The 16,989-nt window shown below is 39.0% G+C and overlaps 1 protein-coding gene across 5 annotated transcripts in view; it reads left to right on the top strand.

Annotated features, from left to right (window-relative positions):
- Positions 1-3,896: 3,896 nt before the first annotated feature.
- LOC149840880 (Tetratricopeptide repeat (TPR)-like superfamily protein) overlaps positions 3,897-16,989 on the top strand; it is a 71,838-nt gene continuing 58,745 nt past the window's right edge. For 2 of the 5 annotated variants that reach the window (XM_090003423.1, XM_090003424.1), the window contains exon 1: positions 3,897-4,423. Coding sequence is in view for 1 of the 5 variants with exons in the window: in XM_090003420.1 (XP_089859546.1) it covers positions 8,707-10,185 (1,479 nt within the window). In the remaining 4 variants the exon portion in view is untranslated. Of the gene's footprint in view, positions 4,424-6,631; positions 6,713-8,144; positions 8,271-8,466; positions 10,622-16,989 lie in introns of those variants that run through there. The other 3 variants (XM_090003421.1, XM_090003420.1, XM_090003422.1) reach the window with 3 other exon arrangements.

Raw genomic sequence — 16,989 nt, 5'->3', positions numbered from 1 at the left:
CATATTGTTACTATGAGAAATATCGATACGATACATACTCGTATCGAGATGCGAGTGTTTATTTTATTTGTATCGTATATATCACATGTATCGGTATCAACACACTTTAAAAAAGGGCCGAATCTTTTTTTTTGCCTTGTTGGGTTTTGATGACCTCTTGGGGGCCAACTCCCTCATTTGTGTCGAAGCCATTAGAGAGATATCCACGCATCTTAGGACTCATGAGAGCGATTTAGGGGCCTACTTGTGTGCAAGAGAAAGAGATTTTGCGGTTTGTTTAAGAGTGCATTTCCACCATTTTTTCACTCAAAAAAGTGGGTTAAGATAAAAAAACTATTTTTTGCTTATTATTAATCTCTTTTAGTGAATATGACATCAAATGATCCGACATGGCAATGGGGCACTAAAGTAATGAGTGAAAATCGAGTGCAACTATTGTCATACTATTTTTGGGGATGGTATCTCTCGGTTGAATCATAGTTTAGCCGAGACACATCTAAATGTTGTTGTGTGCATGTTAAGGAAGTTGTCGGATGCCGTGAAATGGCAACACCAACAATTACTCACTGGTCTGAGAAAAAAAAGACAAGAAAAAGAGATGAGTAAGACAAAAATGGTATGTGCGTAACCTTGGGAGGACTAAGATGAGCTCTCTACTTATGATCTTACAACCCTTCCCTTAATATAACATCAAAAGAAGAAAGTTTTGCAGCGAAGGAGAAAGGTATGACTGGTTCTTATAGTAGTATCCAAGCACAAAAAGAATACTAGGAGAGAGTTCTTCAATAGGAGGTAAAAATAAAGGCTCTATTAGAAGTTTTTTTTTTCCTCCTAAGAGTGTCATTGGGGCACAACCCGACATTCGTACTACTATTATAATGCTCCAAAATTTAGAACTTGTAACTTTTTAGGAAAATTTTGAAATCTTTATAATTTATCCTTTTTCAAAGTTTAAAATGGCAGTTCAGCGGAAAATGGTATTTGAAATAACAAGTCAACAGACCATGAGCGCATTACAGGCGAACCTTCCTTTACACAAATAGATTTGTATCTCTGTATAAGCATTGAAACCAAATAGATTTAAAACAAGGTTTTTAATAATTTAGAGTTTATACAAAATAAGAATTTTCAAAGAAAAACCTTATGCAAAATTACAAAAAAACATGCTCAAGAATAAAATGTCAGAGAAATAGTGGGATCTAAAAAGAAGTCGTATATGGATCTAGATCCATGATGGGTCTGCACAGGACTGACCCATATATATATATTATGTTGTACAGGGCTGGACATAGATCCAAAGACGTAAATGTTGTGTTGTAATTTTGTTCTCTTTTAAAGGGTATTTTTGTACCCTAATGATTGTAACTTTCATAATATATATTGCTAAATATAATACGTCAGGTTGGACCATTCATTCAGTTGTGACCTTCTGCAGCTGCTTTTCCCTATTATTATTATTCTTCACAGCACAGGTAAATCTGGAGTTCTCATTTTAACATGGTATCAGAGTGGTGTTAATGTTGGGTCTGGGATTGTTTTTCCAAAAGGCATGTCTAAGGAGATAATCTGAAAATCCAAGCCAAGAAATTTGCGTCTTTCTTCAACCTGCATTTTTCTTTCCTTCAAGAAATTTGCGTCTTTCCTCAATCTGTTTTATTTTTCCCTTTTCTTTGCCGATTCTAGTAAGAACTCAAAATCTCCTTCTTCCTCTCAGATCTGATTTATTTCTCCATAAAGAACTTGTTAAATCTGAGTCTTGTTCTGAATCGTCTTTTTTTCTATAAATCTGAAACATGTTTCATATTGAAATAATGTTTCTTTCTCTGTTTAATTCTTACCAGCGATCTAAAAAACTTCATGCATCTGAAAGGTAACATCGATATGATCTTCTGCTGATAATCTGATATTTGATCCTGTCTGTTTTTTTTTTGGGGATCTACATCCAATATCTTTGTTGTTTCAGATTGCAAAACCTCTTAACATCATTTTTGTTCAAGGAGGGATTTATCAATTTGGGACTGATTCTGTGTCAAGACTAAACCTCTTATGTTCTCTGATCAAGTCAGAATATAGCATTTCTGTCATAAATTTTTGTAAAAGAAAAGGCAAAATATAAAGTGGTTGATATTGTATATTAAATCTGGTCCAGAAATTCTTCCCTCGTAGTTCAACGACATTCCCTTTATTTTCTTCTTGTGTCCTTTCAAATAGATCCATCTTTACCATAGACATGTCTTTATTCTAATTTCCTTAGCCAACTGGTTTATGAAAAGTTAAATAACTTCAATTTCTTGACTTGGAAAAGATCGATTGATCCTTTTTATAAGGAGCCAAAATCTCTCTGGACATCTGGATAGATCAATCCTGACCCCTCCAGGGTTTATTTTGCAGGAAAAGACAGATGATACAGGGGCGTTCTCTACTATACTTCTCAGAAATCTGAAATAAGTTGCTTGAATGAAAAGCGACCAAGCATTGATAGCGTACATCACATATACGTTGTCACAAGAGGTTTTTGTAGCCATTCCTGATGATTGTCCAGCCAAGGAGTTGTGGGACAAGCTAGTTTAAACATATTCACATATCTCTAAGGTAAGAATTGTGTTTCTTAAGCGAGAATTTCAGATGTTAAAGAAAGATTCGATGTCTATCATGGAGTACTTAAATAAAATGAAGATCATCACGTATCTGGTATCAGAAAAATATTATTTTCGTCTCAAAACTTGTTGATGATGTTAATGCCTCGGTTGAATTTACTCAATCTTCTATTTATGTCAAAAATCATTTCTCTAAGAATATTCTATATTTTCAATGTGATGGAGGATGAAAGTTATCTTCTAGTGACTTTATTAATTTTCTTCTACATAATCGAATAAGGAGAAGAGTGTCTTGCATATATACACCTTAACAAAATGAGATTGTTGACAGAAAGCATCAACATATTGTTGAGAGTGCTATAAGTATGATGCATGATAATAATCTCCCCATTACTTTATGGACAAAGACCTTTCACTCTACAATGCATGTGATAAATCGTCTGGCTATGGTCATTTTAGAAAACAAATCACCACACTATGTACTCCTTGGCACTCATCCCAATTATCATGAATTACGTGTTTTTCGATCTGTTTGTTATGCGCTTATTGACAACTCATTGAGACATAAGTTTGAGGATAAAGCCTTGAAGTGAAGGTTTATGGGATATGTTGATGACTATAAGGGGTATAGATGCTATGATCCTTCGAGTAACTGCATTAAAATATTGAGAAATGCCATTTTTTGATGAGATGAACTTTGATAATCTGCCAACTAACCTCTCCAGCTTAGGTTCTAATGTTGAGGTGTATTACCCATGTCTAAGCTTCGAACTCTTCTCCAATATCAATGATGATTGTTGTAAAACCTGTAAATTTTTGAAAGAAAATAAATAAAGGAATTGCCTTTTTTTAAGTTAAAATTTGTGTTTTTATCTTTTATTGTTAATTTTGTATGTTTATATGCTTAATTACACATTTCTGACAAACAAGGGTAAAATAATAATTTCAATAATTTTGGTAAATAAAATATCATGAAAATATTCAATTTTAACATTTTAATGAGTCCCAAAATCATTTAGATATTTTTATAGGGGTTTTGAACTTAAAGGGACATATTTTAATGGTTCTCGAAATGATTTCGTAAAAAAAGTATTTTAGTCATAAAATAAATTTTGGAAAATATTTTAAGTAAATAGAGTATTATCTTTAAAACAAAAAATTTTGTCTAAAATTTGAATTTTAGTCACCAAATAGTTTTAATTATAGTGTTATTTTATTTACCCATTTCATCATAGAGATTCTTTAGTTTTATTTTACAATTGATTTTTTTTTCGTTCCTCGAGTCAGGCTCGAACCGGACCCGATGACACCCAGATAAAGCCCTAACGCAAAATCCCCTTTTCCATTTCTGTTCACCCTCTCCCTCTCACGCAGCCCGATTTTCCCCTTTCCCGTTCGCAGACCCGCCGGAGCAGCGCCGTCGCCGACCCTCGCCAACCGACGCCCTCCTTCCTCTCTTCTTTCCCTTCCTCCCTTCTTCCCCTTCCCTTCTCCTTTTCTCCTTCCCTCGTTCGGGTGCCGGTCGGGAATACCCCCAGGTTCCGTCGCCGGGACTCGCTTCGTTTCCCAGTTCGGTAACCAACTAGAGGGCAGCCATTCCCTCCTCAGCTGCTGTCGGAGATCCAGAGAAGCCGTCTTCTCCTGTTCGCCGACCGGAGGCCTCCACCACTGTGACCCCCGTTGCTGCTGGCCACTGCGTTTGGCCACCGTTGCATTGACCCTTAGACTCCGACATCTGAAGTCGCAGGACCGCCTGTCCTCGCCCTCCCTGAGCAGCAAACGATTGGCCTCTGCTGCGGCTCCACCACCGACGCCCGTGAACCCTGGTGAGCCGCTGCACCTTGCTTGAATATTTTTGTTGTTTTTCTCTCCTCTGTTCAGCAAAGCGCCTGTTAATCATAGTTTTTGTCCTGGGGTTCGATTTCCCCCATCTGCCCAGAATCCGAGCCACTGTAGGTGGCTTGATCTTAGTTTTTGCCGGAAAAACGACCCCCAGCAGGGGGGACTTCACTGTTTAGTAGTATGCTGTCAAGATTCTTCCTGTTTCTTGCTGACTGACCCTAATCAGGGTTTTCTCGAATTTTTGCATGTTTCCGCTTAGAAATCTGAGCCCCCAACCGATAGAGATCATTTTCTTTTCATGCTGAATTACATATATGCATTAGATTTGATTTCCTATTTGCTGTTTTTCTTTTTTCTCTATGCTGGCCGAGTCCTGCTGTCTTCATGGCATAGCCTGCTCACTCGATTCCCGAAACGGAAAAACCAACACCATATTGTTGTTTAAATGCGAGGTATTCTTGCTGTCGCTGCAACTGCAGCCCCACACGAAGGAATACTAACCTCCTTCAAAACCGAGCGCCCAGTGTTATTAAAAACGCGCCTCAAGGTGCAAAAAGCGTGCCTCTCCTCAAGGCGAGGGGCTTTATGCCTTGAGGCACACATATAAAGCGCAAAAGGTTCAAGGTGTGCGCCTCATACGCCTTGAGGTTTGGGGCGAAATGCGCCTCAATGAGAGGCATATGCGCCTCATTTTGTTGGTCAAATGGGGTCAAAACCCCCATTTGACCAAAACTTAGATGTTATTAAATCAGCCCCGCCCCCGACCCTAAGCCTTAATTTTTCATTTTGTCTCGCAGTCTCTCTCTCACATCTCGCAGTCTCTCTCTCATCTCTCTCTCGCAGTCCCTCACTCGTCTCACTCGCCTCTCACTTGTCTCCCACTTCTCGCCTCGGTCTCTCCCACCTCTCTTCGTCTCGTCTGTCAACCTAACCCGAGCTTGGGTTTCGGAAGAAGAAGAAGAAGAAGTGGAAGAAGAAGAAGAAGAAGAAGGAGGAGGAGGAGGAGGAGAAGAAGAAGCAAAAGGAGAAGAAGAAGAAGAAGAAGAAGAAGAAGAAGAAGAAGAAGAAGAAGAAGAAGAAGAAGAAGAAGATATTTGTATATATATATATATATATATATATATATATATATATATATATATATATATATATATATATATATATATATATATATATATATATATATATTTTATGTTCGGTTGAGTTCTAATCTCCTTTAGCGTTAAAATTTGTAACGAGTGTATATGAGTCAAGCTGAGCCAAGTAGCCATTGTTCACATTTAGCTTGTTAAGCCTCTTTTATGAGTTTGAGTGGCTCAGCTTGTTTCACTGCCCTGCATGCTCAAACTCTTCAAAATGTTCTGATAAAGGAAAAAAGGGGAGATGGGAAGATGAAATACACAAGAACAAAAGTATCAAGATATACAAATTTTATTTTATTTTAATTAAGGTTTCTGTTTCGGAAAAAAATTCAAATTCGATCCATTTGCACTCTTGTATTGATTTTGGTTGTGCATGAAACGCCTAAGCAATAAGAGATTTTACACTTCTTTACAATAGATTTGGTGTGGCCTTGAGGGCATTGGAATGATAAGGTTTCAAACTTAGTTCTGGTTCGGATTTAGGTTGGATATCTAACAAATCCATGTCCAATTAGTAGGATTCAGTAGAGCTAGCAAGTAGTAAATAATCAGATTCGAGTTCAATATGCAGTCTTACATCTGAATCTTAACCAAATCGAAATTTAAACCCATAGGATAATGAACTAATTACATATAGAATGTATCTGATTACCAGTCAATGTGGGCTCCGTATTATATTTTCCCAGCTGACTCTGAATTTGAATTTAAAGTAAGATCTTCCTAGGTTGGATTCTGTAATGCCTACAACAGAGATGAATTTAACCCCTTTGCATCTCATTTTTTTTCCGTATTTATTTGATATTTTATATTTTTTATTGGTTGTTGCTTCATCAATAAAGTATTTCTTATTTATTTATAATTTTAGATCATTTTTATAGTTTTTTTAAGTTATAATTTTTTTTGAGGCTTACGCTCTGCGCCTCGAGGCTTACGCCTCGCCTCAGATTTTGGTGGAGCGCCTCGCTAGGCCTCAACGATTTTCACAACACTACATTTGATTCTATATTGTTTTCAATCTGTCTTCAACCCTTTGATATTTGTGTATTACAGATAAGTCTTACAATCTATATTGAGAACTGCATCACAAAATTTTCAAGCAGGCACAAACTGGTCTTTGGCCGTCTTTGTCAGGTATCTTCAATTTCAGTTAAATCTTTAGCCTTTTTCCTTTTAGAAGAACACATTTTATTGATTGGTAACTGTTTTTAATTAATTATCAAGCATCTGCATAAACATTTTTTTAGCAACTGAATACTAACTTCATAGATACTGCTTCACACAAAAAGCTTTTGCAAAATTGTATTTGACTTGGCTATCTCGTCATCTTTTTTTTTTATGCATTCTGCTAACTGAATAGTATTGGGACATTAAAAATACAGTAACCGTAAAACCCAAGATTTAAAAAAAAATGGTCGGACCTGGGTCGGGTCCAGACCCGACCCGGATCCGAACCGGGCATGCCCCCCACACCGCGGGCCTAAGACCGTTGGGGTTAGGGTTTTCTCTTTGACTGCAAGCCCCCCTCCCCCTTTAGCTTTGCCGCCGCCGCCCTCGTCCCTCTTCGCCCTCTCTCCTCTCCCGTTCGACCTCCAGCCTCCGGCCGACAGCCGTCGGAGTTCCCCCCGCCGGCGACCCTCGCTGAACTCCTCTTCTTCCTCCTCCTCTCGTCTTCTCCCTCCACAACCTCCTCGATCGCTCTCTTCTCTCCTGACCCACGTCGGCGACCTTGTCGCCGGTCGTCCTCCTGTTCTGGTAGCCTCGCTCCACAGCCAACCTGCGGCCGGATCCCCTTTGTCGGTAGTTTGCAGGTATATCACCTTTCTCTCTCTCTCTCTCACTCTCTCTCTGCCGTTGCGGGAGGGGCACAGACGCCTCCCCGCCTCCTTCTTTGCAGGCAGGCACCGCCTGTCGGCCCACTTTTTCTGCGAGGCAGTGGTGGATCCCCTGTCACCTCTACCTTCCCGGCAAGGGGCTTTGCCCCCTGCCCTTCATATTTTTTCTCTCGGCTGCAAGGGCAATGCCCCTACCCCTGAGCATCCTCCGGTAGGCAGGGGCTTCTCCCCTGCCTCTTCTCCTTGTGATAGGCAGGCATGACAAAAGTCTTGCCTCCCTGCCTCGCCCCCTGCCCTTCATAGTTTTTCTCTCGGCAGCAGGGGTGATGCCCTCCCACCTGTGGTTTTTCGGTAGTGCCCCTGAGCATCCTCCGATAGGCAAGGGCTTCTCCCCTGCCTCTTCTCGTTGTGATAGGCAGGCAAGGCAAAAGCCTTGCCTTCGTGCGTCTTGTCAGGCAGGGGCCTCGTCCCCTGCCGCGAGATTTCCCTGTATAGGCAGGGGCGATGCCCCTGCCAGACCCTCTGTCACCTGCGGGCAGAGGCAAAAAGCCCCTGCCCCTCTTTCTCTGAGGCAGACGGGGGTTCGCCCCTGTCTTAGCCACCCTTCCCCCTTTGTCTAACTTGCAAAGATGAGATCCTAGAATAAACTTGCATTCTCAGTCAATGATATTGTCGGAGAAGATTGAGGTGACATCGATTCCACACGGGTGATTTTTTAGCATTATTGACAGTTAAATTTGCTGGACAAGGCTTTCATTGAAGAGTGTGGGGAAGATTTTCAAGGGAGCTAAATGGAAGAGTGACAAGAACAAGATCAAGGCAAGGCTGTCTTAAGAGTGCAGTTTCAGGCAACTCAGGTACCACTAATGAAAATTTTCATAATCAAATTTTGACATTGACTTTTTTTCCTGTGTTGTCTACTTAATCAAACTTAGGAAAATTTTCTCAATTAGCTTTTAGTGTGTTGATCAAGCCATACCCAAACACATTTCCTCCACAATGCAGCTGAACTAATTCTAAGGCCTGTCTGATCATTGTATTTTAAAATTACAGGTTCCTCAATTAGCATGGGATAGTTTGATGGTGACTCTTGTTTCCTCAGAAATTTGGAAGCCAACCGTGAAAAATAGAGTGCACACCAAGTGTTTGTCCAAAATGACCAAGATATCAATTTCCTCTTGATTGAACGTTTTGATAATATTTCTTTAGTTTACTATTTTGATGGTTACGACGTTTATGGGTATTTACTGGGAAAACTAACCATTCAAATTGAAAGTGATACCTGCTTTCAGGATGACCATTTTGAGAAATATCAAGACACTCATCAAAATCTTACCGGTTGCTCGCTACACTCTTCCTCCTTCCTTTTCGTGTGCCTCTTTTTGTTCCAAATCAATCACCCAAATTGCCAAGATTGATGAAATTTGCAGGTTGATCAACGATCACCCATTTCCGGCTGAGCCCCTTGATCCAATCTTTGGTCGAATTGGGCTGCCCGTCCAATCTTTCTTCATTGAGGACGTACTTGGCCGCTTATTTGCTGACCATGCAAATGGCTTTAAGGCTTTGGAGCTCTTCAATTTTGCAAGGAGACACACTGAGTTCAGATTGTCGTCCAATTTGTTTGAGAAGATGGTTCACATCCTTTCACGGATGAGAAGATTCGATGAAGTCTGGGAGTTATTTGATGAGATTCATCAGAAACACTCATCCATAATAACTCTCAAATCAATGAGCATTGTCTTAGCACGGTACTGTCAGCACCGATCATTTGAAGAAACCATTGAAGCATTCGGTCGGATGGAACGTTATGTTGGTGAGCACACAGTTGATACCTACAATGTGCTTCTTTATGCGTTCTGCACACAGAAGCACATGATGGAAGCTCGAGCCATCTTTCGCAAGATATACAGACGGTTCATGCCGAATACCCAGACATTGAATATTTTGTTAATGGGGTTCAAAGAATCCAAAAACCCAACTGCAGTAGAGTTGTTTTATCATGACCTGATCCGGAGGGGGTGTGAACCTAATACGGTGACCTATAATATAAGAATTGATTCCTTTTGCAAGAAAGGGTGTATTGATGATGCACTGAGGCTGATCATAGATATGAAAGAGAGAAAATGTCCTCCTACTGTAGAGACGTATACTACATTGATTCATGGTTTCTGCATCACCCGTGATCCTGTTAGAGCTCGCCAAGTTTTTGATGAAATGGTGTATCATAATTTGAAGCATGATGTTGCAGCATATAATGCATTGCTAAGTTGCTACACTAGAGTGGGGGATCTGAAATCAGCAATAAAGTTGATGAATGAAATGGAAGAGAAGGGAGTTGGGCATGATGATGTCACTTACAATACTTTGTTTCGGGGACTGAAGAGTTCAGATTCGATAGGTGGATTATATAAGCTCTATCGAAGGATGGTTGAGAAAGAATTTCTGCCGAAGATGCGCACAACCGTTATGCTGATGAAGTTTTTTTGTCAGAACGATCATTGTGAATTAGGGATTGAATTGTGGGATTATCTGATTCAGAAAGGTTGTTGTCCTCATGCACATGTTCTAGATCTGTTGGTATCAGGTTTGTGTTCTGGGGGTAAGATGGACAGGGCTTTCAATTGTTTGAGTGAAGCATTGGCAAGAGGCTGCCATCCAAATAAGCGAACATTTCAAGTGTTGCAGGGTTGTTTTCAGGAATCAGGGGATGAAGATAAATTGGTAGTTCTCAGTGGCATGATGAACAAATTAAGATTAGTGTCTGAGTAGAGTTGGGCTCAGATTTGATATAGTCCATTTCAAGTATGGGTGATGACTGTATAGTTCTTGGACTGATCTTCTAATATGCTGAAGATATGATATCAGTTTTATGAAAGAAAGGCTAAGTTTTATTATGAGAAAATTAACCAGATTATACAAAAATTACATATGATGAGGCCTCAACCATTAAAGATCAAAATAAGTCTGGGAATGCTTTGAAAATCGGCCTCAACCATGCACTATCAGATTCTGTTGACAGGGTTGAAGTCATATGGAACACCTGTAAGGATGCGTTTGGTGATAACGTGAAGTCACAATTGTTTCCCGATATGATATCAGTTCAAAAATGTCTTACATTTTATTTTTCTACTGTTTTCCCACATGTTTTGATCATCGTCAATGGATTACTGTAAATTTACATATCAAAACCTGTTTTATTATGAAAGTTTCATACGTGTCAGTAGTTGGAATATATCTGGAAATCTTTCTGGGTTTAAATCACACATATGCAGTGTTGTGAAAAGCGTTGAGGCGTAGCGAGGCGCTCCACCAAAATTTGAGGTGAGGCGTAAGCCTCGAGGCGCAAAGCGTAAGCCTCAAATTTTTTTTAACTTAAAAAAACTACAAAAATGATCTAAAATTATAAATAAATAAGGAATGCTTTATTGATGAAGCAACAACCAATAAAAAATAAAAAATCTCAAATAAATACGGAAAAAATATGAGATGCAAAGGGGTTAAATTCATCTCTGTTGTAGGCATTACAAAATCCAACCTAGGAAGATCTTACTTTAAATTCAAATTTAGAGTCAGATGGGAAAATATAATACGGAGCCCACATTGACTGGTAATCAGATACATTCTATATGTAATTAGTTCATTATCCTATGGGTTTAAATTCCGATTTGGTTCAGATTCAGATGTAAGACTGCATATTGAACTCGAATCTGATTATTTACTACCTGCTAGCTCTACTGAATCCTGCTAATTGGATATGAATTTGTTAGATATCGAACCTAAATCCGAACCAGAACTAAGTTTGAAACCTGATCATTCCAATGCCCCCAAGGCCACACTAAATCTATTGTAAAGAAGTGTAAAATCTCTTATTGCTTAGGCGTTTCATACAACAACAACAACAACAACTACGCCTTCATCCCAAAACAATTGGGGTCGGCGATATGAACCAACAAAGAAAATCATTCTGGGTCTTCCACATGAATCCTTCTCCTCCATTCATTTCTATCCAATGCTATGTCCTCGGTGAGGTTCAAAGCATTCATATCCTTTCCTATCACCTCCATGCCATGTGCTTAGGCGTTTCATGCACAACCAAAATCAATACAAGAGTGCAAATTGATTAGATTTGAATTTTTTCCCCAAACAGAAACCTTAACTAAAATAAAATCAAATTTGTATATCTTGATACTTTTTCAGATTCATGATCTCCGGCCATTCCCTTTTTTCCCAGTTAGAAATTTTGGATTTCTAACAGTTTTGAGATCTCAGAGATCCCCCAGTTGAATGAAGGTCGGATTTGGGGTGGCCTGCATGTCTAGATCGGATCTTGAACCGCAAGCCATGCAGACACACCCTAAGTGTGTTTGTTCTTGTTTATTTCATCTTCCCATCTCCCCTTTTTTCCTTTATCAGAACATTTTGAAGAGTTTGAGCATGCAGGGCAGTGAAACAAGCCGAGCCACTTAAACTCATAAGAGAGGCTTAACAAGCTGAATGTGAACAATGGCTACTTGGCTCAGCTTGACTCGTATATGCTTGTTACAAATTTTAACACTAAAGGGGATTAAAACTCAACCGAACATATGAGAAAAATATATACAAATATATAAAACATGTACCTCTTCTTCATCTTCTTCCGAAACCCAAGCTCGGGTTAGGTTGACAAACGTGACGAAGAGAGGTGGGAGAGACCGAGACGAGAAGTGGGAGACGAGTGAGGGACTATGAGAGAGACATGAGTGAGAGGCGAGTGAGAGACTACGAGAGACGAGTGAGGGACTGCGAGAGAGAGATGAGCGAGAGACGAGAGAGAGACTGCGAGATGTGAGAGAGAGACTGCGAGATGAAATGGAAAATTAGGGCTTAGGGTCGGGGGGGCTGTTTTAATAACATCTAAGTTTTGGTCAAATGGGGGCTTTGACCCCTGTTTGACCAACAAAATGAGGCGCATACGCCTCTTATTGAGGTTCATTTCGCTCGAGGCGTGCGCCTCAAGGCGTATGAGGTGCATGCCTTGAACCTTTTGTGCTTTTATATGTGCGCCTCAAGGCATAAAGCCCCTCACCTTGAGGTGAGGCGCGCTTTTTGCGCCTTGAGGCGCGTTTTTAATAACACTGCACATGTGGAATATTCAATGCAAGGAAAATTATATACCCACTTTGGTGACTTGGCGCAAATTTATGTAAATAGAGTTGTATCTTTCTTTCTCTGAATGGTCCAAGCCTATGAGGTGATGACCAGCTTAGGCCTCTCACAAAAAGCAATTTTAGTTCAAAACCACTAACACCACTAACCTCTTGTCTCGTGTCATAATCTAGTCAGGTATAATACATTGTCAAGGACTTCACAGAAATGCTAGTCTCTGGTGCATATAATTTCAAGGTGCTCTAATCTCATTTATCCATTATCTGGATTGTGGTAAGCAGTAATGTATGGTATCTTCTTCCTAAGCTACTAACACCACTAACCTCCTGTCTAGAGTCATAATCCAGTCAAGTCTAATGCATTGCCAAGGATTTCACAACAATGCACTTAAAGAAAGGATTAATCAATTATTTACAAAAAAAAAATGCTAGTTCGTAGTTGCATGGAAATGCTAGTCTCTGGGTGCATATAATTTCAAGGTGCTCTCATTGATCCATTATCTAGATTTTGGTAAGCAGTATTATATGGTATCTTCTTCATAAGCTTCTCTGATATGGCCATATGCGCGATCACTGCCCTTGCAACATGCCCAGTGAGTTGTTCCTTGACATTGTATCTATCAATCTTGTCTGGTTCAAGGACACCTCCTCCATTGCCTGAAACATAATTTCTTATCTCATCAAGGACCTGGCGGATGCCACAAAATTGAATCTGAATCTTTAGACCAGTACAACAAGCCCAATCCCTAAATTAACTGTATAACTCTTTTGTCACTTGAACATACTATAGGATCACTAAAGCACAGAAGCAACAATATCTTTATTGACAGTATTTTGGTTTATTCTTTAGTCAGTAGAGGCGATCAAAAGCAAAACCTCTAAGATCGATCTGCAGTGGCAAAACACTATAGTATATGCAACAGTAAAAAAATTAGTTTGTTTCCTCCAAAATGCTGCTAACTAATACATTTGACTCTTAAAGAGTAGAACCTGATTGTGGAATTGGCCTCACTAAGACTATTCAAAGTGTCTGAATCCAAGTGGCTCAAGAACCTCGAGATTTTATTTCAGTGAAGATAACCTTTTAATGGGCATAACATGTGTGTCCTTGCAGGAAAATGAATCAATGGTGCGCACAATACCCAATGTATTCAAAACATCCAAAATCTCAAGTAGTTTACAAGGGCTATTTTGAACTTGAAAGGTTTTACATTGCAGGTTGAACACTAGCAAATAGCTAAATAAAAATAAAATGAAATGGAAGCTTGAAACTGAAAAATCTTCATGTTATAGGTTGAACACTACCAAGAAAATGAAATGGAAGCATGATGTTGCAACATATAAAGCATTGCTAAGTTGTACTTAACAGAAATTACATCAAAATTACAACTTGTACTTAAGATTGTCGTATCCCCGGAAGGCTGCATGTCATTTAAATTAGTCCGATGAAGATCAATGGCACTGGTTTGTCTACATGGTTTCACGTCCTTTGTAGTGATCCATTGACCATATACAACATCAATATCGTCTATTGATTGAGACAGTTGGATAATCGACAAAAGACTCACCTCGATAGATGGTGCCTGAGATACATGTACATTTTTCATGCTCATATTTTTAGTTCTCATAATCTAGCTCTCATATTCTAGTTACTATTAGGGGTGTCAATGAGTCAGGTTTACCCGGACCAAACCCTATAGGGTTTGGGTATGGTGATAAATAATAAGACCCTATTAAGACTCAGGTTCGGACTTGAAGGTTTGATTAATACATGGATCCGAGTATAGTTTGTAAAATTTTATAATAGACCCGTTTATGACCTAAGTTCCCATTAAAACCCGCAAATTTTCAATGTAAAAATGATAAAAAATATTACTTTATCGGGTATGGTTCATGTAGTCCTTATCGGGTCCATGTATGGTTTCTCTTATAGTGGATTTGATTATACTTGGGTCGGAACCCAATACCATACCCGAAAATTGGGTCTAAGTCTGGTTCCACTTGGGTCCAAACCAAACTTGACATGTTGACACCCCTATTCATTATATATATATATATATATATATATATATATATATATATATATATATATATAGAGAGAGAGAGAGAGAGAGAGAGAGAGAGAGAGAGAGAGAGAGAGAGAGAGAGAGAGAGAGAGAACTAATGTGTGAACCACGATTTTAATGGATTTTTTGTTCTTTTTTCTTGAATCTAACCTTGTTATTATATGATTTACATGCTTGGTTTTATAATAACTCGTTCTTGAATCATCGATTTTGACACATAAATGAGATTTTTTTAAGGCTTTAAAATTAATGGCTCATAATCTTCATAAATATTCAAGCATTCAAAAATACACGATCCAATGGTTAATTCTAACTAAATTCACCTTACCAAGCACATCCACATGGTTAGATTTGCAAAAAAAAGTGTTTAAAATGCCCATATTTTTAGTTCTCATATTTTATTTTTCATATTCTAGTGACTATTTAGTTATAACTGTTTAGTTAGATTTGCACATCCACTCTGACTGTGTATAACTGTTTAGTTATACACTGCCGGTCCCAAGCCCGGATAAAGGAGGAGGGTTGCGGTAGGCCAGTGACAGCCAACATAAAAACTTAGTTATACCCTATAAATATGAACCAATATGAGAATTTCGTTGGGGCGTTCCCTACTGAGCGGCACACTGTACTTTATAGACCTGGAGGCTGATAAATGGGCAAGGGTTGTTAGGTCGTCGCCCAGAAGCGACGCGTCACACCGGCGCCCGGGTGTGGTGTCAAATAGGCAAGGGTTCCCTCACTTTGTTGGACGGGTGGGGGTAAAGAAGTTAGTCTAAGACCATAAAATTAGGTTACCACTTGGAACATAGGGTCTTTAACTGGTAAGTTGGTAGAGTTAGTAGATGTTATGTGTAGGAGAAAGATTGATATTTTATGTCTACAAGCGACCAAATCGTTAATAGTTGTTATGTGTAGGAGAAAGATTGATATTTTATGTCTACAAGAGACCAAATGGGTAGGTGAGAAAGCAAAATTGATAGAACCTTGGGGATATAAGATTTGGTATACAGGAACAGGAATGGAGTAGGGATTGTTATGAGTCGTGAGTTTATAGATAATGTAGTTGAGGTCCGTAGGAAGGGTGATAGGATTTTACTTATTAAATTAGTATTAGGTACGGATATTATTAATATTATTAGTGTTTATGCACCTCAAGTAGGTTTAGATGATTCCATTAAGCGTCAATTTTGGGAAGATTTAGATGGAGTAGTACAAGGGATATCTTACGGAGAAAAGCTTTTCATCGGTGGTGACCTTAATGGACATATAGGCATTAGTAGGGATGGATTTGAGAGTATCCATATAGGCTATGGTATAGGAGAAAGAAACGAAAGTGGAGAAAGGATTTTAGATTTTGGTTTGTCCTATGATATGATCTTAGCGAACACTTGGTTTAGGAAGAGGGAGTCTCACCTAGTAACATTTAAAAGTGGGGTTAATACAAGTCAGATAGATTTTTTCCTACTTAGAAAGAGAGATAGAGGTTGTTGCATCGATTGTAAGGTTATACCGGGAGAAAGTGTAGCTACACAACATAGAGTCTTAATTTTAGATCTTAGAATTAGACAATGCCGCAAAAGGGATAGACATATGATAGATCCTAGAATTAAGTGGTGGGCACTGAAAGGAGCTAAACAAGGAATGTTTGTAGAGCAGGTAGTTAAGGAAGTGATTGATGTCTCGAGGAGGATTCAGGTGACATGAGAAAGGTGGCTAAGGAGGTATTGGGTAAGTCTAAAGGCAGTGCACCGCTAGGTAAGGATACATCATGGTGGAACGAGGATGTCAAATTAGCTATTAAAGTTAAAAAAGATTGTTATAGAAATCTAAGTAAGAGTCGTGATAATGAGAATTTGGAGAAGTATATGATAGCAAAAAAGAAAGCTAAAAAAGTAGTTCGAAACGCGAGGGATAAGGTATATAAGGAGGTTTATGACAAGTTGGATACCAAAGAGGGCGAAAAGGAAATTTATAGGCTTGCAAAGATGAGAGATAGAAAATCGAGGGATCTGGGTATGGTTAGATGTATCAAAGATGAAACGCAAAGGGTTTTAGTCAAAGATGAGGAGATTAAGGAGAGATGAAAAGATTATTTTGATAAGCTATTTCATGAGATGAATCGTGACTTCATGCGCAAGATTCAAAAGAAAGAAATTGCAGAGGCTTTGAAGAAAATGAAATCAAGAAGGGCTGTTGGCCCAGATGGTATACCTATCGAGGCTTGGAAATGCTTGGGAGAGAAATGTTTAGAATGGTTGACAAACCTTTTTAACAAGATTTGGCGGACAAATAAGATGCCTAATGAGTGGAGGAAGAGTACTTTGGTGGCTCTATATAAGAATAAGGGTGATATATAAGATTGC

The sequence above is a fragment of the Nuphar pumila genome, chromosome 4, assembly GCF_984573655.1.
Source record: "Nuphar pumila chromosome 4, dmNupPumi1.hap1.1, whole genome shotgun sequence".
Classification (NCBI taxonomy): domain Eukaryota; kingdom Viridiplantae; phylum Streptophyta; class Magnoliopsida; order Nymphaeales; family Nymphaeaceae; genus Nuphar; species Nuphar pumila.
The sequence above is the reverse complement of the archived record's forward strand: the minus strand, read 5'-3'. Positions and strand labels throughout refer to the sequence as shown.